Below are 25,224 nucleotides of genomic sequence, written 5' to 3'. Positions count from 1 at the left end.
AACCAGAAATAATTGTTGACACAGTTTTATCAATTGACAATGGAACGTAGCATTGCCTGTGTAAAGTAGTATGATCACTATTGTCATCTAACATAAAAATACAGATTTCAATTGGACCGCTCCGGTGGCCTAGTGGTTAGAGCGTCCGCCTCGGATGCGGGAGGTCGTGGGTTCGATCCCCGGCCGAGTCATACCAGAGACTTAAAAAATGGTACTAGCAGCAGCCTCGCTTGGCGTTCAGCATTAAGAGGTTAGTGTTAGGACTGGTCGGCCTGGTGTCAGGATAATGTGACTGGGTGGGACATCATGATACATGTCTGCGGCATGATGCCCCAGTGCTAGACATCACTATAAACTGCCACATTGCAGACATCGTAGCGACATGACTGAAACATTGTTAAAGCTACGTTAAAAATCAAAATCACACACACACACACACAGATTTCAATTGTCCACAAACCTCTCTCTCATATCAGGGTATATTTTATTTCTTCGTGAGGTGCGTGAAGTAAAATACCATGGTTAGTCATTTTTTAATATACATATATGTGATCAAATTAAAACAACATATAGTACTAGTACATACTGTTTCAGCGCAATTACATATGATACACTTAAATTTAATACAGAAAAACATAGATATTTTAATATCCTTCTCAATGTCAACGGCTAATTTATTAGGACCCGATCTCTTTCCAAAATGATTACTTACCATTCTTTTGTCGATTTGGACTCTCTCTTCCAAAAGTATCAGCTTATATTTATCATCTGTTTTAATTTTGCAGGTAAAGGTTCTAATTTTTTAGATTTAATATAGCTTTAGATTTTGAATTTTTAATAGACCTTAATAACGCTCCATGGTCACCTTGTCTTAGTAGGTTCCTTCTTCTTTGCCTCTTCACATCTTGCTTTTCCTGGTAGTGAACCACTTCTTATAAATTGTCCCAGTTGTCTTTATACAGCTGCCTTCTACTCCGTAGACCATGTTATCATTTGTTTCCTTCTTGCTTTCACACTTGTCTTGCAGTTTTTAACTAAAACAAAAAATTCCCTTTTACCTTCAGATCTTACATTCCCAAAAACGTTAATACCATTTGAAACAGGACTTGTTCAACTGTATACCATGTAAAGTCTGTTCTATTAAAATATACAATGAACCCAGGAAGAGCACTTTTAAAGTGGTTACTCACCCAATGATACAATTTAGAATTTTCGTATCATTTTAATATGAACTCTGTGAAATCAAAGTACCGCGACATATAGTGTTATAACACTGCCGTTCCCTGTTTAAATGAAACAACCCTAAGCAATATAAAGAAACCAAAACTGACAATAGGAAACATTAACATTAGGGTTTTGAGTGCACACTAACAAATATATTAATGTAACATACTATTAACTTGTTTTAACAGCAACAGCTACTGTCACAGGATGAAGCCGGGTTGGGACTGGATTAGGGAAGACACCAAAAGCAACTGCGTTTACAAGATGTTTATTTATCAACGCAATTTAAATATAAACAAATCTGACACCATTATAAACAAACAGATAAGGAAAATTATAAAGTTCCTAACATGGAACTATCAACAACAATTAATTCAACGAGAAAGAAAAAACCTCAAAAACATTAATTTAACAAATGGAATTTCAAAACAAACGTGAATTCCTATCACCGATCAAAAATAAAAGTGATCTACACACCAATATAAAGAGTCTTGAATGTATCGTTCAAACAACGATTAGAAAAGAATGTAATTGTGACTGTATCATTCAAATAATGATTTAGAAAAGCAGTGTAAATTACGAACCAATCGATCGTTCACATAACGATATAGCAATAGGAATGAATGAAAATACGAATCTATCGATCGTTCATATAACGATAGGAATGAATGAAATGATGAACCTATCGATCGTTCACATAACAATATAGCAATAGAAATGAATGAACCTATCGATCGTTCATATAACGACATACTAGGAATGAATGACATTATGAACCTATCGATCGTTCATATAACGACATAACACTAGGAATGAATGACATTATGAACCTATCGATCGTTCATATAACGACATAACAATAGGAATGAATGAAATTATGAAATGCAATTGTGGAAATAACATGGAACTCTATAACTATCGTGGCGCCCATTTGACGACCAAAATATTAACTCCGGTTCCACACGCTCTAGTAAATGGCCAGAGAAGCACCCACGCATGGTCCGCTCCTCCCAGTCTATTGAACGATTCCTTACATCACAGACCCGTTGGTCGCAAAGCCCTGGTCCATCGCATCGAGAAAACCAGTCCACTCTTCCGATCCAACGTCACCAAAACACAGCGTATACGTCACACGAAACCCCACAGAGTTCTGTGACTCCACATCAAACGATATACAAGGCATGGCATGTATGTATATAGCAGCTCTACAGCTTGTGACTCCACATCAAACCATATACAAGGCATGGCATTTAGGCAGCTAAAATGATAACTAAACCGTGTAGTACATATGACAAGGTTAGGTACTTCTTCATTGATATATGTAGCGCATGCGCGCACATGAATTCGTTACCCATTACATTAATCGTTTAATGCAAACATCGTTGTTGTTGTTTTTGTTGTTGTTGGGTTTAACGCCATTTTTCAGCACAAGATAGGCTATACATGGCGGCCAGTATTTCATGGTGGAGGAAGAACCCGGGAAAACCCCAGAAAGAACCACCGACCCACGAGAATGCAAACAGCGTATAATTAAATATCAATTTGTCTGTTCAGTTGCAACAAATAGCTAACTCGAACCAGACTATACTATTTATAATATAGCGTTGTATAACTTAGGTATTGACTCTCCGTAGAATTTAGAATAAATATATGTTTCCTGCTCGTTAGCAACTGCATTCAATGAATATGTTTGCAGATAAAAGTCTTTTTGAAACATTAATTAAGGTTCTAAAACATCTAAAGTATGAAAACAATTCTGTCATATAAACGAATAGTAATACAGAAAATTTCATTAACTCTACAGCTGGAGATTTGCTTCCGTAAAGGGGTAAGCTTCCTGACAAGACTTGGCGTAATGTGATTTGGTCATAGAGAATTTGCTCTCTATGTACACTAGCTGTGACAAATATGCGCAGGTAGGTACTTAGGTTTTTCGCAGCCGGCAATTTGCACGTGCAGGGATCCGAGTTTCGCTCAGGATTTCGAAATAACTAGAGCCGAAAAAATATACCACCCTCGGGTGACTCTGTACGCGGCAACGAAACCGGAGTACATTTTTGACAACATATACATATTGATATAACTCGTATACAATTCCGTGATAGCTACCAGTAAATATCATCTACAAGCACAGTAAATGTAAAAGTTTTAACCTCAGCATCACATCCATACAGATTATGAGTTCGAGCCAGTAAAAGAAATTAAACAGGTTTAGTTGTTAACATTTCTAGGAACTAAATATGATTTAGATGTACTGGAACAATTAGTTTTGACATAAGATGAACTCAGTTTAGTATTGTGGGATATAGTCATCACCAATTGTTTTTAAACAATCTTGAAAGTACAAATGTTAGCATTGACAGTGATTTCTTTATTTTCATGTGAAAAACTTGTAGTTTATAATAAATATGTTTCTGATAATGATATAATGTTCTGAAATATAATTTTGTCATACAAAAAAACAATTAAGTATGATACATTTAAATAACATGTTATAATCATGTAAATTTCATTTTATATATATTACGAAGTGGATATCCTTAATATATTAGCTCGTTTTCCAATAGAGATTATCACTGGTTCATGCAATTAGTTGTTTCTGCTCTAATTTGTTTTTCTGATCACATCTGTTTTTTTAAAGCATTGCACATCAAATTAATTCAAGTGTTAAATTCCATGGGCACAAATCTTAATATTTTGTCTGCAAAATTATGTTGTTATGTAAATTTATTTTGCATTGTTTGTTAGTTTTATTTTAATGTTGTATGTCATTACTTGCTGTTGTAATAATACATTGTATGTTGGACTTGACCTTGTCCAAAATTGATTTCATTCTTGTGTTTGACCTGAACTGGCATTTTTTAAATTTTATTTTGAAAACAAATAATACATGGCTAAAATATTCTCTAGGTGTATATGCTTAATATCAGGATCATTATTACCAGTAGAAGTAAATATGTTTGTTTGGGTCTGGGTCTGGGTCTAGGTGTTGAAATTTCCTATTCATATTATCCAGGTTCTGCTTCCTAATAGTAACTAACATTTTTATTTTTTAAGCATCGGAATCATTCTAGAAGGTTACTGTTAATTAGGAATTAGGTTTTGTTTAGGTATTAGGTTTTCTTTTAGAAAATGCTAATAATGACCTGAGGTCAAGTAGAGTACTATGTAATCTTGTAACTCTAGAGGTTTTTTCAGTCATGCATTACGATCTAGCACTTTCAAGTTGAACTATAAGTTGTGTTGAGCATTGTATTTCCGTCTATAATCTTTTCCTTCAAATTATTGAATTCAAGTGATTATTTTCTCTGGAAATACAAAAGTGCTCTCACAAAATTCTTGGATAGAGACAGTCACTGGACTATATAGTGAATTCAAACCTGGAATTATACTATTGTGATTCAACAAAAGACTGTTGGACTGTGAGCCCTCTACAAGCTACTACCGACACAGCAACAACCTCAGTTTCGAATTAACTTATTCATGCCTTTAAATGATTAGGACATGTGGCTGTAATTCTAGGATGATTGGAGAGTTAATTAAAAATACCATAAGTTTCTTTTAATTATATCTTCACTTTGCATTCTAGGGAAATAAATTATTTGTTGAATTTTACAAAGCTTATTGCTTTTCATTCTTTTCCGTTACTTACCTTAAGAGCAAAAACTTGTAACAGGGCTCTTTCTTCTTCATCTCCCTTCTTTCGGAACCATCATCCGGACGATCTTCAATAACATATGTAAGAATAAATCTTCAAATATATTTTATATTAAATACAATGTAAGAATTAGATACTTGGCACTTGTGTTCATTAACAAAAAATGATATAACAAAGTAAAAAACACAAAACAAACTGGTATGATTATTTTATCTTGCCATGATCTGACCTTTAAAATTGGGACCTATGGAATATGTGAAAATGATGAGCTATGCTGTATATTTGCCTGTAGTTTCAGAATCATATTTCCTGACGTAAAGAAACTACATATCGGATACGTAAAACGCATCAGACAAAATGTTTCGCTGTGCATGACACTCTGTCTATCTATGATACATATGTGAGTTAAATGTTTGCAAAAGGACATATGAATGGACAAATCAAAACTGCGGAATAATCGGACAGACTTTGGATAGCATAATGACAATATCATCCTTCCAGCTATTTTCAACAATAATAAGAAATATTGGATTGGAATGGGAAGAAACAAATATTAATATGTAACATGTGTTTACTAAAATCAATGTACGCGACCATTTGTGAACAAAGTATTTGAAAATAAAATTTAAAACAAGTTTTATATGGCGTTGAACTTAAATGCTTTTATCACACTTAACTTAAAATCGGTCAAATCGGAATAAGACCGACCCTGCAGTCACATTATCCTGACACCAGACAAACCAGTTCTAGCACGAATCTCTTATTGCTGAGTGCTAAGCGAGGCATCTGCTAGTACCATTTGATAAGTCTTCTGTATGAGAACTGACAATCTCCGAGATCCGAGGCGGACACTCTAACTACTAGGCCACCGGCACGTTTTTTTTTCTTCTTCAGGAAATAAGAAAATTACCAGCGCTAATCCCACTATACATATCAGGGGCGAAAGCGTACACAGTAAGACTAAGGTAACGGTGTAATGTTGATCAGTTAGCAACATTAAGGCTATAGTAGTACATCGTTCAAGCATTAATGTGTAATTTTGTAAACAGTAATGCAGCCAGTGCTTTTAAAATTCAATTTTTTACTGACCACTTAACAGGGCCTTCAATAGGGCAACTACTTAATTCATGAACGTCATTTAAGATTCAATTCAACCTGGTCATAATAATACATTACATACTACATATGTAATAACAACTATGCTCTATTTATTTGATTATGTAGAAAGTATAAATAAGGAATCTCAAGATAGAAAAACCAGGTTACTGTTTTGATAAGATAGGCCTTCCTTGTACACGGAAGCTGAGTTCTAAACAGATTTCCAATCTAAGGTGTCATTTGACAATTAATTCCATAATCTCAGGGGCATTTTATTATATGTATTCTCAAAGGTTGTAATTTGAATCTTTGCTAACACTGCGTTTTATAACTTTCGATACTGCAGCTATATTAGTTTGCTTGATACACAAGAGATCATGGCCTCAACACAGCAGATACGATAACAAATTCATCCTACCCCATTTTCACGATGCACTGTTCTGACTCAAAGTCAAAAACTCCACGTTCTCATGAGACTGAATCTCTCAATGACAAAATATTACTTGCCATAAAGAATATATTACATTAATTATTATGTTTTGAATCACATGTGCTGGTATCGTTGCTTACAATTGACCTGTCTTATATGTACTAGATAATAACTACAAAGGAGAAGACTTCTCTGCTTGCTTGCGTGACCTCTTTAAGAATAAACCCTGAAATTTCGAGCTACGGTTTCCTTAGTTTAATAAATTTGGTATTGATCTTTAACTCGGACATTCGACTGTGTATCGCTAACAACATTTTGACTTAATATCATACCTTTAAGGAATGCCAAATCAATTTCCCACGCTGCCGCTCGACATGGCTCTGATGACGCCCGCTTAATATGCAAGAACAACGCCCTGAATGGAATACTACCTTCTCATCGTCCGACTGAATATAAGTTATAAATAAACTATGGAAGTCATTTTCGTTTAAACAAATGAGAAGACAGCATTTCAATCATACGTAATTCACTTAAATATTACGCAGGCGCGATCGGGGCCATGGTTGAATCAGTAAAATTCTCATAAAAGTCCTTAGTAACTCTTTCGATGAGGCAAACCAACCTCTGCCTAAAATAGTCATTTATTAAACATGTGTTGGCAATTTGACATACCGTGGACACTTACATCAGTAACACTGTTCACAATACTATAATGAAATCTAAAGTTCCATGAGGAGCTGTTGTAACCGATTTTCTTAGGTGGTTCTTTGTTACTGTAAATCCCTTATAATACATGTCTTAGCTGTATTAGTGTAATCTACATTTATTTTATGGGCCCGAGTGGCCAGTGTCTAAAGCACTCACCGTTCCTGATTACCGCCGTCTATGTCTGCGTGGGTTTTAGTCTCAGGCTCGGCTAACGTGGATATTAGAGATAGCTTGCCAGCAGCATCTCGTGGGTCGATGGTTCTTCCTAAGGTTTTCCAGGGTACTTCCTCCACCAATTCTACTGGTCGCCATGTATAGCCTATCTTGTGCTGAAAATAGGGTAAAATCCTTCAAAAACATCATTTATTATTTATGAAAGTAATATGATCTTAAATATGATGATAAAATCATTTTTACTTTAAAAGTCAATTTCCAATAATCCTTTAACATAATCTTGATATTTAACCTAATATGTCCTGTATAATTTAGTTCCTTTGAAGATAATCACTATAAAGGTAAGAAAGAAAATAAATTAAAATCAAACTCTTCTGCTGTAACTTTGTCTTTCGTCTATGATTATCTGCACTTCTCGAAAAATGAGTATTGATGGATGCATACGCACGTTGCCCATTATTGTTTTAAAAAACGGGTCACAAGCTAAATCTTTTTGTTACTAACAATTAAGCAATTCTTTTGTAATACCATTACGATTTTTCCCAAATTGTAATAATTTTGCTTTCAAAACAAAATCTCTCCCCAATCAAAATTGTAATAAATATAAAAACACCTTTAGGAAATTTAAAGTGAGTTTTTTTGTCTCATTTTTCTGGTACATTTGAATTTTTTATGTACTAGTGTTGTTACTCTAAAACACTGTTTTCTACGGGATCATATATTAGAATATGGTATTAGAAGACTTGTGTAAAGGTGCGAAGTTCGACGAATCTTAACCAGGGTAGTTTGGGAGCCATATTTTTATCGATCACGTATTTGGGAACTATATATTTATGGTCAGATATCACCTACCTCTGTGTCTAGATAATACATGTATATATTATGGCACAGGACAGTGACGTCTTCTGATGTCTAATCTAGGCCAACTATTAATCATGCGCTAATAATAGCAGGGATAGAGCACATGTAATAGTCCATCACTCTGTATCACTGTAACATAACATCAGTGAAACAAATATTACAACAGACTTCTTTGCACAAGAAAAGTGTTATTAACAATGTACGTTGATGTAAGCAATATGGTAGCCATTAATTATAGTTGCAGTCTCACAGCTGGCTTATAGAATGGTTATGCTGGTTATGCTGCTGACTACTACATATATTTATGGAATAGTCCAAAGTCGAATAAAGGGCTTAACGTTGAAGTGTAGAAGTATAAAGAGCAATATCCAGAATTTTCCAAATTTGAGAATTAACTTTCTGCAGGAATATATGTGCTGATTTGAAAGATCCTTGACATATCACATGCTGACCAGGTCATCCCTTTCAGTAACAACATCAAGTTCCACTAAATCGAGCTTAAGCTATAGTCTAAATATACTTCCCCGTTTGTTTGTAAACCCCGCCCCTTCCAATTTAAAAAGCAAAAGGCACAAATGAGATCAGAGATGCTCAGAACATAATCAGTTCATTTATTGATTTATAATTTCAAACCTGATTATGCCAAGGTGGCCATAACACAGTTATCATCTGAGCATTTCATTTCATAGGAAGTTTTCTGTTTAAAAGATAACCATGCTTTGTATTCATTTCCGGTTCCATGACAAGTCCATTTTCAGCGAAGTGGTATATGATCGACTACAGAAGTATGTACATGGAATACAATACTATGGTGTCTGCTTCCGATATTTACAATGTCGAATCAAGCGCAAAAAAGAAAGACAAATACAATTTTGACTTTCCCGTGGATTTAACAACCGGTGTAAATTTTAAAAGCTTGACTGGAAAGAGATATTTTACTAAAGTATCAACATTATAGTAATTTACGGAATTATGCGGCAGTTACCGAATAGGATGAACTACGTCACAATGCAGTATGAGGAAAAGAGACTCACCCATAGTGTATGCAATATGCCGCCGTGATAGTATGGAAAGACCGTTAGGCTTGAAAGGTGTGGAGGATGCTAGTGTTATTGCCACTCGGGTCACAGTCAGGTTAGAAATTCAATGAATGAAATGACTAAGTTCTGTGCACTTTTATCACGTTAAAGATTTGCTATTGTAATCGTTGGCGAGGTACAAACAAACGGGGAGCTATATCTGTGTCTAAATACGCTGGCACAGTCAAACTTGACTATGAACCAACGGGTGGTGTGTGGTCATAGATATAATAAAGACGGAAGTGGTAGGACAGTCAGAAAAATAATGATAACAATGGCAGAAATCAGTAAAAGAGTGTCAGAGTTTGTTTCGTCCCTTGACACTGACACGAATCCGGTTACCACAGCAGCGATGAAATAAGAAACCTCAACTGGCATAACCCTGAGAATCAATATGTCTTACTTGTAGATGACTAGTTCATTAGAATGTGATTTTGGAATGCTCCTGCTCTTGAGATACCAAGTCATGATTCAGACTATAGTAACCAAGTTTGCTTATCAATGAGCATGTCATGTACAGAGCCTAATTTTCTGTTGCCGGATATATTGTTCCATCAAGAGTGAGAACTGTACTAGTTTTAAAGGAACCAACTGTTTATTTTACAAGGGTATTAGGTACTGACACAGATGTATTCCATTTTCCTTTTCTTGCCTATTTGAATGTTTTTTAATTTTCTTTTTCTTTGGTCTTATTTTGGAATTAAAAAGCAAAATAAAACACAAAATTCTTTTTGTAATATAAAGTTCATTTTGGTCTGTTTCAATCTCAATAATCAAGTTGAAAAGGAAATGAAGAGAGAGAGAGAGAGAGAGAGAGAGACAGACAGACAGAGAGACAGAGGGAGAGAGAGAAAAAACAGAACTGTTTCTTCGTTGACCAACTCTTATGACATCCATGTGAACTGTTTTGAAATGGAAGCATAATAATCAAAACTTTCGCATAGGGGCTCGTATCGTTGCTTACAATTTAACTGTCAGCCATAACAAAAAATGTATCCTATGTTTATGACTCATAGTTAAGTACAAGCAATGATATGAGGCCCTGTGTATCGAATACATTGGTGGAACGTGGGATGCAATCAAGTTGACACAGATGAAAACGAATATTAGAACGAACAACAATTTTATAAAGAATCTACTTTTTTCTTACCAGTTTGATCCAGAACGTCTTGCCGTCTTCCGAGAGTTAGGTACATTAAGTCTCGAAGCAATACAATTCATGTACACACCAAATCCGCGCCACAAATGCCGCACTATATGCGCCGCACCCGGCTTAAATTATTGCACTATCCGATGACACAACCAGTTTATCATTTTACAAAGTTATTTCTTTTTAAAATTCTTAATAATACTAGAGATTATTGTTTATGAGCCGTATTTATTGGTATACGACATTTACAGTGACACTGCAAAGATGCGATTTTCTGATTGGATGACAAACAATCAGAAGTCACACGCCTTCTGATTGGCTAAGCGTTTGCAAACCAGTCGACAGCACATGTACGGTCGCAAATTCTGTGAACAATACATACTGAGTGTAAGTCTCTGTCAGACGTAACTTGTTGAGGACTTTCAAAATAACACGTAGTTCACCTCTTAGGATATATATAAATGTATATACACAAACACCCACACACACGCACATTCAATGTGCATCCTTCAGGATCATAACAAACTAAATAACTTTATGAGGTCATGAATTTGTCCTCTCATTTTAGTAAAAGTCTTCTCATTAAGTTGCAACTTTCCTCTGCCGGCTAAAATATATTTTGGCGTCCCGAATAACATATATATTAATCTTGTTTTGTTAGAGATTGGAGTCCTGAATAATTGACTACGATCCTTGCTTTACATGTACGTTACAATGAATGGCGCTTCGATGGGTTATTTACGTATATCATATAATTTATTTATTACAATAAATATGCGTTATGGTTGGTTATTTATTTACGGCATATAATTTATACATTACAATTTATACATTACAATGTTACAATATGCCTATTACAATGAATAGGCGTTATGATGGGATTTTTACGTGTAGCATATAATTTATTCGTTATAATGAAGAGTCGTTATTGTTGGTCATTTATTTTTAGCATGTAATTTATATATTACAATGAATAAGCGTTATAATGGGGTACTTACGCAAGCATATCATTTTTACATTGTAAGGAATAGGCGTTATGGATGGTCATTTATTTATAGCATGTAACTTATACATTACAATGAAAAGGCGTTAAAATGGGTTTTTTACGTACAGCATATCATTTGTACATTACAAGGAATAGGCGTTATGGTTTGTTATTTAATCATAGCATATCACAATTATACATTGCAATAAATAAGAGCTATAATGGCTATTTCAATCGTTAAGATGGGTTATTTGCGCATAGAATACAATGTATAATTTACAATGAATAGGAATTATGATGGACTATTTGCATAAAAAGAATACTTTATTTTCAAAGTATGAGGATAATACCTTCTGACATTGTCGATGAAGTTGTATTTGTGTCTTTATCTGATTTCCCCATAAAGTTAGTAAAAGCAAAGGAGGTTGATGTCAGCTGCGATGTTGATCATCGCTGCCTTCTGGAAAACAACATTCAGTAAAAGAGATGATGTTATATATATATATATATATATATATATATATATATATATATATATATATATATATATATATATATTGCTAATAGTTACACACGTGTAATAAATGTATGTAAAGAGTACCAAAATAATCAGTCAGGTCAAATAGTTAAACTGTACCTTAAGCAGGTATTGAGACCATTTCTTAGCATCATGCATTGTTGAGAAATTCTCCAGTATACGTGCATTGCAAGTTAAGATAGGAATACTTATTAATATTAGGTTTTTGGATTGTGTTTCTTAGTACATGGTCTGCAACACAGATATATGATATTTGCTCGTTTAAGAGTATTTATTTGGTGTACTACAAATACACTGTAACTTTCATATAATCTTAAGCGCTGTCATGAATATATAGATATTCTTATTCACTGCCTTGCACCTCTTGTAACTTATCAAAGATACAAATTAATTCCATGCGCATATATTCTCAAAGGTCTCTGATTTGGCACCTACGATATGATAGTTTAGTAGAAACCTTGATTTTGATTGATTTAACTTCTGCTAAAATGTCTCAAGATCACGACGAATGCAAAATATTAATACGAACATATGATTTTTTGAAACAGTGTACTGTGACGTCACAACTCAGAACTAAAGCTCTCATGCGGCTGAAAATATGAGTTACTTGTATCCGACCTACAACCTTTGGCAAGTTACAGAGGATGGGAGCCTAAGCATTGATAAAAGAAAATACTTTTATGTAGTCAACTAAATCTCAAAAACCTCAAAGTTAATGCCATTGACATGAAGGTTTCGTTAAGTATTTATGTATCTTTTGAATTCATAAGTTTGGCCACATAGGTCAACTGGAGGATTTAAAAATTCAGTCCATGCATATAAACACAGAACATCAACCTGACACTCATGGTGACACATATTAGTGATTTCCAATTTATTTATCTTGGTTGCGTCATTGACACCTTTGAATCCATAACCTTATCCAAGGAACCTGGGTAAAACCATTAAGAGCGCATTACAGTGAAGACTGATTGTAAATAATATAAGAACCATACAAAATGACAAGGAAAAAATTAATAAAGATTAGCTTATGCCCGTTCGCCTTTCAAGTCTTTCGGTTTTTATGGGATTGCATAGAAATGTTTAAAAGATGCTGCAGATCGATACCCTACAATAAGTTAATTACCGTGTTTAATGGCACTATCATAAACATAAACACAAAATCCAGGCATTCGATCAGGATTAGGTATTTTAAAAACTATTTTATTCTGAAGTATACAATTATTCTAGGAAACAAATACACCTTTAATCCATTAAAAAGGTTGAAACTGAGCTGAGAAAAAGTTAACAATTACACGTCATTGGAGCGTGTATACTTGTGGAATCGTCAGTTGATTTTTCGGTATTTGTAAAGGATTGTGTAGATAAAGTTCCATCTGAAAATAACAATTAATGTAGACTACACATTAAAAATAAATATCATACCACATGCTGCAACAACTACTGGGGCATCTCTCTCATCAGTATCGTCTGAAAGGCTTTGGCCCGCGTTGCCTTGGCCTCAGCGTGTCATTGGATGTACCCAATCCAAATGATAGCGTGTCATTGGTTATACTTAATAAAATAGATAGAGTGTCTATCGTTATGCCTAATCCAACTGATGGAGTGTCCTTGGATAATCCCATATCAATCTGATAGTTGTTCTTTAGTTATACGTAATCCAGCTGATATAATGTCCTTGGTTATACCTATTCCAACTGATTTCGTGTTCTTGGTAACACCTAATCCAAGTGATAGCGTGTCCTTGGTGATACATAATCCAACTGATAGAGTGTCCTTCGTGATACCTAATCCATCTGATGGTAGATCATTGGTGAGTCAGAATCCAACTGATAGAGTGTCCTTGATCCAGTTGACAGCGTGACCTTGGTTATACTTAATCCAACTGAGTGCGTGTTCTTGGTTATACCTAATTCAGCTGATAGCGTGTCCTTGGTTATACCTAATCCAACTAATAGCGTGTCCCTGGTTATACAAACTCCAACTGGTTGCGTGTACTTGTTGTACCTAATCCTGCTGAAAGCGTGACCATGGTTATACCTAATCCAACTGATATCGGGTCTTTGATGATACCTAATCTAACTGATAGCGTATCCTTTGTTATACCTAATCAATTTGATAACGTGTCATTGGTTTTATCTAACCCAGCTGATGGTATGTCCTTGGTTACGCCTAAACCAGCTGATAGCGTGCCATTGGTTATACCTTATCCAACTGATAGCTTGTCCTTGGTGATACCTAATTCAACTGATAACGTGTCCTTAGTTATACCTAATCTTTCTGATAGTGTGTCCTTGGATATACATTATCCAGCTGATAGCGTGTCCTTGGTTACACCTAATCCAGCTGATAGCGCGTCATTGTTTATACCTAATCAAACTGATAGCGTATCATTGGTTATACCTAATCGAGCAATTCAAAACGTGTCCTTGGCAAAAGATAATCAAATTGATAACGTGTCATTGGTTATACCTAATCCCATTGATTTCATGTCCTTGGTTATACCTAATGAAATTGATAGCGTTTCCTTGATGATACCTAATCCAACTGATATCATGTCCTTGGTTTAAACTCATTCAACTGATAGCGTGTCGTTGGCTACATCTAATTCAACTGATAGCGTGTACATGGTTATATCTGATTCAACTGGTAAATTATCCTAGTGTACAACATGCTTCCATATATTACAATCACATAAATATATCATAATATTACGAATTAAATTTAAAGAATCAAGGCGATTTAAATATAATAACACATCATTAAATGAACATGTGATTTAATGCGATCTCCTTACAATACATTTATCGTAAATAATACGATCTATAAACGATTGTATTATGAAGTACACAATTATTCTACTACAAAATAAAGTTTTTAATCCACAACAGTATTAGAAACTGAACTGACATAAAGTTAACAATTCCCTGATATTTGAGAGTATTCTGGAAAGACCAGCTGACATGGAATTTATCGTGGAATGAATATCTGTAATGGCTTTTATAGCTAATGTTCGAGATGTACATAATAAATAATGTAACTTGCACTTACAAACAATAAATATCATATCATATCATATCACATTATATCATATATCATATTATATGCTTCTTGTAACAATAATACGATTTATATTGAAGATAAATATCATTCCTGGTTGTATCTATGATGAAAAATAAAACAAAATCTTGCCACAAATTACTTTGTAGAAGCTACTTGCTCTTGTTACTTCTCTTGAACAAAGTTAAAATTATTTTTAAAGTTCATCTTTCTTATAGTTCCATAATATCTAAAACTCATCGTGATTGTCTTGTCTTAATTGTATAAATATATTTGGCTAATAAATTCTTCCTTTTAATGATTCTACATACACTTTCACTTGCACAATTACGCGTGTAATCGACTATGTCTTCTTCCATCAAACAAGCTCTATGAGATTGTTATTATGCTTGAAATCCTGCTCATACATATAAAGAAAGATGCACTTTCCTGTAAAATAAAATGTTCAACACTTTCTTTTAGGGAACGAGTAAGAGAAATGTTATATTTCTATATTTCTTCGAAGCGAATCCCACATAAACGTTTTGTTTTTTAAATAATGTTTGGTTGACCAAATTTATGTTAAAAGATTATTTGTTTGCTACGGATTGCTAAGCTAGTGTTAGATTCATTTTGATCTGTGCGAATTATGGCTGCAGTGACTGCACGTGTTAAATCTAAATAAACGAAATCAAGTCGTAGCAATCTTCCCAATATTACAATCAGTAAAATGTTTCATATAGTTATACATTAAATAACACAAAAGAAAGAATATAAAAAAGAGCATCCGTATGCATTAAATATATTGTGATTTAAAACTATCTCTTAACTATACTTTTACCGGAATATCTTAAGCTGGAATGTCTTGCATCAGTATAAATTTTGGTGGAAGCCGCACTTGTGCTGCTGGAGCTATACGTGTCTACTTTGTCTGAATATGAACAATAAATATACAATAGAGATAATTCCAAGCCTATTTTTGCAATCTGGACAGATATATTGAAAGTTATAATTTCTTCATTTAACATTTGAAATAAGTTGGCTCCCTTATCACTCGTAATGGATTTTACTTGATCAAGTCAGTTTTAAACGCCATACGGAACACAGTTCGAAAGAGAATTGTTTCGTAGCGCAAGATTGCAGAAGAGTGGAAATCAGAAGATTACATTTTTTATTTCAAGCTTTACTGTTATATATAGATATATATTGACTTATACAATAAGCAAGAAATTGTATTATCCAATAAACATTATAATAATTTCAATATTATGTGTTCTGCATTCAGAACTATGCATTTCAATTCATTGGAAAATAACATTAGCATATAACTTTCCATTCCGATGCAATGATCACAATCGGTAATCACCATACACAAAAATGTTATTTTATTTTCATAAATTATGACACAACATTTTTCTCACTTTATATATGCCACTCATAATTTCAAACAATTTCCAGAGATAACTCTCTCAATTTGTATTTGCTTATTTAGTTTTGTCGCTTACAATTTGCATTAGTATATAGATAAAACTCACCAGTTACACAAATAGCGTCTATCCCGGAAGAAATTGAACAGTCACCTCTAAGCACGGATCCTGCACAATAATACGTGCAAGTGGATTTGTTTTGTCCAGCTGGGCAAACATGGAAATTAAATCAAACGGAAATGTTTTGGCATAACCTTGTTCAATAAGAGCACTTGGGCCTGTCCTAGTTCAGACGGACAATTAGAAAAACACGAAAAATAAAACAAATAATTGAATCCAAACTAATTTTATTTTATTTTCATCAATTATGTTTCCTAATATTTCTCAATATATACATGCCACTCATAATTTGCAACGGTTTCTAGAGAGAACTCACCAGTTACACAATAACGTCTATGCCTGATGAAATTGAACAGTTACCTAGAAAGCACGGATCCTGCTGAATAGTAAGTAGAAGTGGCATTATTGTATCCACTTTGGCAACCATTGAAATCAAATCAAACGGAAAGGATTTTTTATAACCTTGTTTATTAAAATACTTTGGCGCGTGTTACATCAGACGGATAGCTATACAAACAATGGAAAACAGATCTACATATCGACTATGAAATCATTTATTATCTGAGTATACGGTATGTTTACACATTTCCATTCCATATCCTTTCCATTCGCGAAGTGAATATTTCGATATTATCGGCAAAATATCCAATATATTTGTTGGTTACTATTCTATTTACAACAATTAATTATTTAATAATCAGAGAAAAAATTTAAAACAGGATGTGTTACTTGTGATCAAACTATATCATTTAGATATTTTCCTGATGTTAACAATTAGTCTAAATGTATGTTCATTTTATATATTAATTATTGTACATCGGTAGTTAAATTAGAAAGTGCGTTTTCATGATCAAAGATAGGAGTTGTGCGCTTTAACGAAAAAGATTAGCATTACTTAATTGGAACACAAACAAAAATATATAATAAGGCATCGTAGTTTTACTTTAACGCATTAAAATAAATCCGCATTAACTATTTGGAACACAAAAAGAAAGGTACAATAAGGCATATTGATTCATACTACATAACGCTACGTACATGTAGTTGGATCAAGACTAAATCGACGAATATCGTACGTCCAATATTGACCATTTCTGTGTCCTCTGGTCATGGCAGTAGGTGAACATATTCTCGTAATCTTTATCCATGGACCTACTCCCTCAATCTCACTTATTTCACCTAATGGAGGTACAATGTACAAACTTTATTAGTACTTTTCATTTTACGGCAAACAGTTTGCACATATAGACGAATTTGAAGAAAAAACTAATTGTTTGAACCATAGTATAGATATATAAAAAATAAGTATTGATATGTATGTATTTTGTGTCATAGATCTTCACTAATAATGGATGTCTCAAACATCGCGCAGAATTGCTTTGTTATGCCGTGTACGTTGTATTGTGTTCTGACAAATATTAATGTGTAATGTATGACAAACAAAATATGATCATTAAATATGACCGTCATGCAATAGGAATATGTACATCAATAAAGACAATATACCAAGCATAATATGATTTCATTAAGCTCCGTCTATAAAATGGTATCCTTACGTTAATAAAGAAATATAAAACTATATAATATTAGCCCTTTCTGCGTTTTTACCTATCAAGCATTTGTATGCATGAAATTCACGACAGGAAATACAGCTATCTATACACTTGTCCGATAATGCAGGAAACACACCACAGCACACACCTGGAAACCCTAAAGTCTCATCTGAAACTAAAAACATTTATTATAAGATGTAAAACAAAAACGTTCGTTGTTTATTAATCTTTTAAAAGGAATACAAAATAATACTTTCATCCTAAAATATCAAAATAATTTCACTTCCCCTTGTGGGTGATATACTAAATACCTAGCAAATAAGATCATTGCTTTAAACGCCTGCTTGCATGTAATGGTTGGGATGGAGAGTGAGTACGTTTATGACAGTATTATTTTCTACCTATCTATCTTTTACAATGAATACAAGATCTAAACATATATGAGACGGGATAAATGCAAATATTCCTTTTGGAACTTTTGAAATATGAATCTAAGCTATTAGATTATATATATATATATATATATATATATATATATATATATATATATATATATATATATATATATATATATATATATATATATATATATATATGTATATTGACCAGAACATTGTTTTCCAGTATTCGTACTCTGTTACACAATAACCATTTATTGATATTTCACGTGGGAAATATGCCTGGCTAAATTCGTAGATGAATGCAACGCACTTCCGCTTTGTCTGGGTTGAAACCATTAAAATATTGGCATAAGCATGGCGATGCTAATATAAATCTAATCAAGTACTCCAATATGCATTCATTACTTGTAATTTATGGCAATCATTAATAATAATAGCTATTAATATCAAGAAGAGTTTCATTTTGATAAATACATCCATAACTACAGACATTTTGATTAAATTCACCCACTCACGTCTTCATAAATTAGTTAGCTCTTTTGTGTTAAACACTATACGTTAGGCACTTATACCATTAAGAGCATCAATATATAAAGGCTCGTTTACAGCTCCAAGCCAGAATGTACTGGATAAATTGAGAGGAATATGGTCTGCCACCTCCAGCCCATTGTTTCTCATTCTCACTCATCGAAGCCTGGATTCGTTGGAACTGCAGGCGTGAAATGCAGTTTTCCAATCGACTCCAATGACAAGTTTCCACACTCGAATAGCTACAACAAGTAATGAACGCAGATAATGCAATTGTTTTTATAAATATTTTATCGTTTATTTATATGAATAGAGTATTTACGAAACTATTTGCGTATGCTTGCATTTGAATACAACTAAACATTCCAGTATTTTCAGTACTTGTGAAACGCTTTTTAATCTTTCATATTTACATCCTTGGTAAATATTGTTTATCTTAAAACTTTTGTTTTCTTCTGTGACTCAGGAGTATTTTAATTTTTCCCTTATTTGCTATTAGATTATACAAGCAATTGTTACATCGCATACCTTTCTAAATTATATTTTGTGACTTAAATAGATCTCAAGCATTAAAGACAAAACTTAAACATAATTTCAGAAAAATATTATATTTGTCCTAAGTTAGCTATCAGATGATAGTATGAGTAGCATATGGATGTACTAAGGTCTCATGTTGTTTTAAATGACAAGACATCTTTCATTTGAATATTTTGTTACTGTTTATGGAGTTAAACACAGTAATGTTTTAGAAAAAATAGAAATTATGATATCATTTGAACTAGTACAAAATAAGCGGAAAAAAGCGATACTTGGCATGGAAGGGTAGAATTATTCCATTTCTTACAATTTATTACAGTACTCATCGTGAGCATTATTAAATCTTACTTAAATTTACAACTTGTCTTTGACCTTAACACACCACACACGTTGTACATATTGCTCAATGAAACCCTGTAACTATGAAAACAGGAATTATTATTTCCGCATGTATTTCGCAAATAATGCTAAACAATATGTAATAATGCCGACGGATTGATAAAACATTATATAGTATTGCAGTGAAAAACTAATATCATTAACATAGAGTCCAAAATTGACAATTTGAAGTTTTGAAGAGTTTGTAAGTTTTGCATTAATTTAGGAGAATTAGTCATAATCATTGTGCTATCATTCCATTTTTAATTCATGTATTAGCATTGCGTCTTAATTATCTCGTTGAATACGACATATGCAAGTACGTTTGTTACCTTAAAAACAGAATAAATTCTTTAGCATTGTGGTGAATTCGTACATTCATTATTTGACGAATTTGTCAGATAGTCATGAAAGTGCCATACAACAATAAAGAACGTCAACCATCACTGATAATATGATAATTATATCATTATACTGGTGTCTTTAACGGTTAATACTCCTTTGATTCATAAATGACTCTATTATGACCTTTAACTCATTCAAATATGAGTATGTAAGTGTATTGTTGTATATGCCACATCGCAATTTTTAGAACTAGGTGTGACAAGCACTTAAATAAAAAGTTATGCACTCCTTTAACTATTTATTTCCTACAGATTGTTATATGTTTTTTACCAACTTGAATTAGACTATGTAAATTATTTCATTTGCAATTCATTGCAGAGTTTTTAAACTTGCACAGTTCTGTAATTTTGCATTATAGTATTTTCATGGTCGGACTGACAAATGCCATATCATCAAATACGAGCCTATTTACCTGCGAAAATGACCGAATATAATATTTTAATTACTTTTGATATTCTGTCCAATGAAACAAATGCATGAAATGGGCCTAACAGTTTAAGGTACAGTTATAAAAAAGGAAACTCTCACAGATATACAAGTCTATCCTGCAATATTGTAGGGCCAGAATATGTTAGCAGTGTAACTAACCTGATACAGTTAGCATAAATCCGAATATGAATATGGCATGTATGTTTCACAAATTCCCAGTTGGTGTCAAGAACTGAATATATGCAGGACTTGTGGTTTAAATAACAGATAGCGAGTATCTTTTCGTTGGTTAGAAAGATAACATATCAAGTCTGTGCTATCTTACAAATAAATGCTGCCCTTATACAAGTGTTTCCCGTATTCTATGACTGCCAGATAATATTCTTAAAATAAACATTATACGATGAATTTGCAGTTCTAAGGTGAGTATGCTGTATCGGGTATGACAGCTTTAATTTATGTAATGGTATTTCTGTTTTAAATTATGTATACTGTACCGCATACATATATATTAAAGATATAATAATTTTAAAACGTGTGTATGAAAGCGTTACATTGAGCTGAGTTAATTTTTTAGGAGAAATAAAATACACATTTGTATTTACATAAGTAATACATGCATGTAATGCATATATCTTATTAAATTATTTAAACGAGAAGATAAACTAGAGGAATATGAAAGTTAAGAGAGGAGGAAGAGAGAAACTATGGAATAGAAAAAAGAAATAGTTTGCAATAAATAAGATGTAGATAGCATATCAATACATATTAGTAATTCTAACAAAAAGATTGTTTTTATTAGTAGCATAGATTTTAGGAAGCATTGGTCGGCACAATAAGAACATTAAAGGCATGTTCATAAATGGATATGAAACTAAAATGGCTCAATATGCTGAAGACACGTCGTTCCTGTTAGACGGATCGGATAATTATTTGCATGCCTCACTAGAACCATTATACATATTTGCTTCAATGTTAGGACAAAAGATGAATAACAAGCAACAAAAGTTATAAAAAAGTGGCATTAAAGAATTCATAGACATATATAAGTATGAAATATGTTAGGGGAATGGAATGGAGGAAAAAAACATATTATATCTGAAATACAACACAATCTATTACTTCAGTTCTTAAAATTAGCAACACAATATCTTTTTTATCTAATTTTATGAAAGGCCAATAAGTATAAATGCATTTAGTCAATTTTCTTTTGTAATCAGGAAAATAAGTGTGCAGCAAAGAGACTATGAACCTTTATCTCCCTTGTCATTTTCTTATATCTTACAGTTCGATTGTATTACGCATACGATGGTAATAATAAAACCAAACTAGTTCTAAACTAAGTAACGGAAAAGAACCATACACAACAAATTCAGTAAAATTCAACAAATAATTTATTTTCCTACAAAACAAAGTGAAACATATGTATGTATGTATATATATATATATATATATATATAAATATATATATATATATATATATATATATATATATATATATATATATATATATATATATATATATATATATATATATCAGAATTATCTACCTATAATATAAAGTGAGCACTGAAAAGGATCTTATATGCTTGTGAAAGATTTGTCACAAGTCCAAAATTATAGTGTTCTGAATGAATTCCAGTGGTGTTACGTATGAATTGCAACCTTTAATATGCTGATATACCAGTAGCATTCAATGTGCTAATTTACACACCGTATGCTGTATCACATCGATCTGATCAAGAATGATCTCGAATTAATTCACAAGAATTCCATGACAGTGATTTTGTCCGAAAAGTCAAGAAGCACTTCATAATTCCAGTGAATAATTTAAATTTATTACAATTATACAAAATCATCTTAACAGAATATTACCCCAAAACCGTAAACAAAGACAGGTATGTTTACTTAAACATGAGCCAATCAAATAAATAAAAAATCATGTAAACTATTGATGCGAATGGGAAACCAATGTTCTGAGCTCAAATATGAGCAGGCATGTTTGTATAAATTACCTTTAAATGTAATCTACTCTCATGGACAAAAGTTTGAGATCTACTATTTTGTTTACAAAATGACCTTTACGATCTACAGTTATAGAAGAAAATTAAACACACGATATATATCTACATCTACTAAACAATGCAATGCTCAATATCTTCAATACTGCGGTCCTCATGTACCAACAAGGTAAAATTCGTCGGCCATATTAAAGCAAATAACAATAATTTTCGAACTGAAATGTTGTATGACTCCCGGACCTCTAATTGAACCACCCTGCTCTGTATTATACCACCAGCACGCTGTATGCAGTGACCATTACCCATTGATTTACTAACCAACGCCTCTAATTATAGTATCAATAAAAAACAGTCATCTACTAAACAACACCACACTGTACGATCAGCACGATGTAGTAATTAAAATCTCGTTCTATACTAACCCAAATTCTGTACAATGCTCTCAACACTTTGCTTATAGTGACCAATACCCAGTGTCTACCATACAGCATCCCGCATTATGCCATTGACGTTTCGTGCTTAGTGATCAATAACCTACTTTTTACAATCCAACACACCGAACAATGCAATCAACACGCCTTGTGTAGTGACCAATACTCATGTATTCATACGACAACGCCCCACATTATTACATCAACACCCCGTGTGTAATGACAAAGTACCCGGTCATCATATATACGACAAGTCTAAAAATACCATCAACACGCCGTGTTGTGTAACCAATAACCCGTGATCTACTATCCCTTACCGAGTTTACCTAGGATATATATTGACTTATGGCGCAAAGGAAGCAAACAACACACATCTGCATTAATTACTGGTATGAAAACGTGACAGTAGGACAAATTCAAAGATACAGAGCTTAAAGAAAGACAATTCTCACACTTTTGGATATAACTACCACCGACAGAAAATCAAAGAAGATGATATCTTAGAAATTTTGGGTTGTTAACAGTTTTAATGTGTGTCTAAAAGACATGTATCTGTTCAATGGATTGGATGTACGCCTGATACTGATTCGAAGTATTAGTATGTTCTATTTAATGGATAATGTCAGTGAGTGTAAAACGAGTGCTGAAGAAGCCAAACGTTAATGTTCACATTGTGGAAATCATAGCTAAAGTTGGAAATGACATTGGTTTAGGTATGAGCAAAGCAACAGCAAATTATTTTATATAACAAGTGGGAGTGGAAACTTTCGCCGCTGCTTATGGATTCCAATCCAAGATTAGAGATTATGTATTCCATGGAAACGTTTGCACACTGACATCGTCAGCTATACAGCCTTCAACTGAAACATATATACCGATCAATTTTGAGTTACAATATTTAAACGTGTCCAAGATAGAAGTCACTCGAGATTTCCAAAAGTTGTGTGCCGGACCTTTTGAACCCAATATTGCCCAGAGAAATTACATGAGATCTTACATGACTATGAATTCATAATAGTAGTCATGACATTTCGGACGAAGATTATGAAGGAGGATATTCTTTGTAGAGAGTCATTTCACTCCAAACGACTGCATGGACAACATACATTTCAACCCTATAATCTCGAGCTAACATAGTGTGGAAGTTCATAGTGCAGTGGCTTTCACGAAATCCATATGAACACCGTGTGTCACTCTATATTTCACAATACTCAGGAAATCAAGTCTGCGAATAATGGTTCCATATCTTAGGAAGAATAAAGGAAATACAGAACACACGCCTATCAAAACAGTCGTTGAAGATGTTGTCTTTTTTTATCCAGAACAACAATATCAATCATAAGCTACAAGTGAACACGAATACAAAACTACTGACAAGATAGCCAGATGACCCGAACAAGAAGAACATGTAACCTCTTGTTTTTTTCTGGTGCAAGTGCTGCATTAATAACAGATCTAACCGTGGAACATCGTTGTCGATATCACACTAATCATTCTACTTAGAAACAACACTACAAATATTTGAATATTAGTTCAGAAGAAAAGTTGGAATTGTTTCTATAGAGGCATGGACTATCATCTCAGAAGACAATATTTTGAGAAAGTAATATAAAGACTAGCGTAACCCTTCCTTATCTACAGTGACTTCTCTTGAGATCAAACACATCCAAGTTCTCTGTCACCAGAGTGCACTCTCAGATGTTCATCGACTTATTTGAAAGAACTTTTCAAGGAAAAGGTCAGGAGTGAACTGATGACTTATCATTTCCTTTGAATAAGAGAAATGGATGCATGGGAGCTTCATTACCTTTTGATCCACAGTTCTCACACAGGTTCTTCGAGTGTGTGCTAACGAGTAACTTCCAAATGGAAACGCTAGAGAAGTGCAAGCCTATGTCATCAACACAGACGATATATAAAGAGATGGCATCCACTGGGTAGCCGTCTACTTTCCAACGATCACGGTTTGGTATTTTGTATTTTTATGGATTACATTCTCATTAATTTATGAGACGAATTGCTATATCGAATTGTTCGATAATGTGCGATT

General features: G+C 33.3%; 1 protein-coding gene and 1 long non-coding RNA gene across 4 annotated transcripts; both read right to left on the bottom strand.

Annotated features, from left to right (window-relative positions):
• Positions 1 to 874: 874 nt before the first annotated feature.
• Positions 875 to 8,928, bottom strand: LOC149792149 (uncharacterized). 3 transcript variants are annotated; one of them, XR_016423274.1, is made up of 4 exons: positions 8,145 to 8,928; positions 7,275 to 7,447; positions 4,877 to 4,949; positions 875 to 1,034 (listed from the first exon to the last, which is right to left on the bottom strand). It is a non-coding gene; the product is annotated as an uncharacterized LOC149792149 (long non-coding RNA). The 3 variants fall into 3 exon arrangements; XR_016423273.1 differs by lacking the exon at positions 875 to 1,034 and adding an exon at positions 1,779 to 2,482; XR_016423272.1 differs by lacking the exons at positions 875 to 1,034; positions 4,877 to 4,949 and adding an exon at positions 6,753 to 6,856.
• A 2,768-nt stretch (positions 8,929 to 11,696) lies between these two features.
• On the bottom strand, positions 11,697 to 19,123 carry LOC149792148 (uncharacterized). The gene is made up of 6 exons (XM_089969535.1): positions 19,018 to 19,123; positions 18,100 to 18,219; positions 17,530 to 17,670; positions 16,480 to 16,578; positions 15,786 to 15,875; positions 11,697 to 11,827 (listed from the first exon to the last, which is right to left on the bottom strand). The coding sequence occupies exons 1-6, from the start codon at positions 19,121 to 19,123 to the stop codon at positions 11,799 to 11,801; spliced, it is 585 nt and encodes a 194-aa protein (XP_089825661.1). The 3' UTR covers positions 11,697 to 11,798.
• Positions 19,124 to 25,224: the final 6,101 nt, after the last annotated feature.

The sequence above is a fragment of the Sinohyriopsis cumingii genome, chromosome 9, assembly GCF_028554795.1.
Source record: "Sinohyriopsis cumingii isolate HCF-2022 chromosome 9, ASM2855479v2, whole genome shotgun sequence".
NCBI classification, from domain to species: Eukaryota; Metazoa; Mollusca; class Bivalvia; order Unionida; family Unionidae; genus Sinohyriopsis; species Sinohyriopsis cumingii.
Note: the sequence above shows the minus strand (reverse complement) of the source record. Positions and strands in the feature narration are given on the sequence as shown.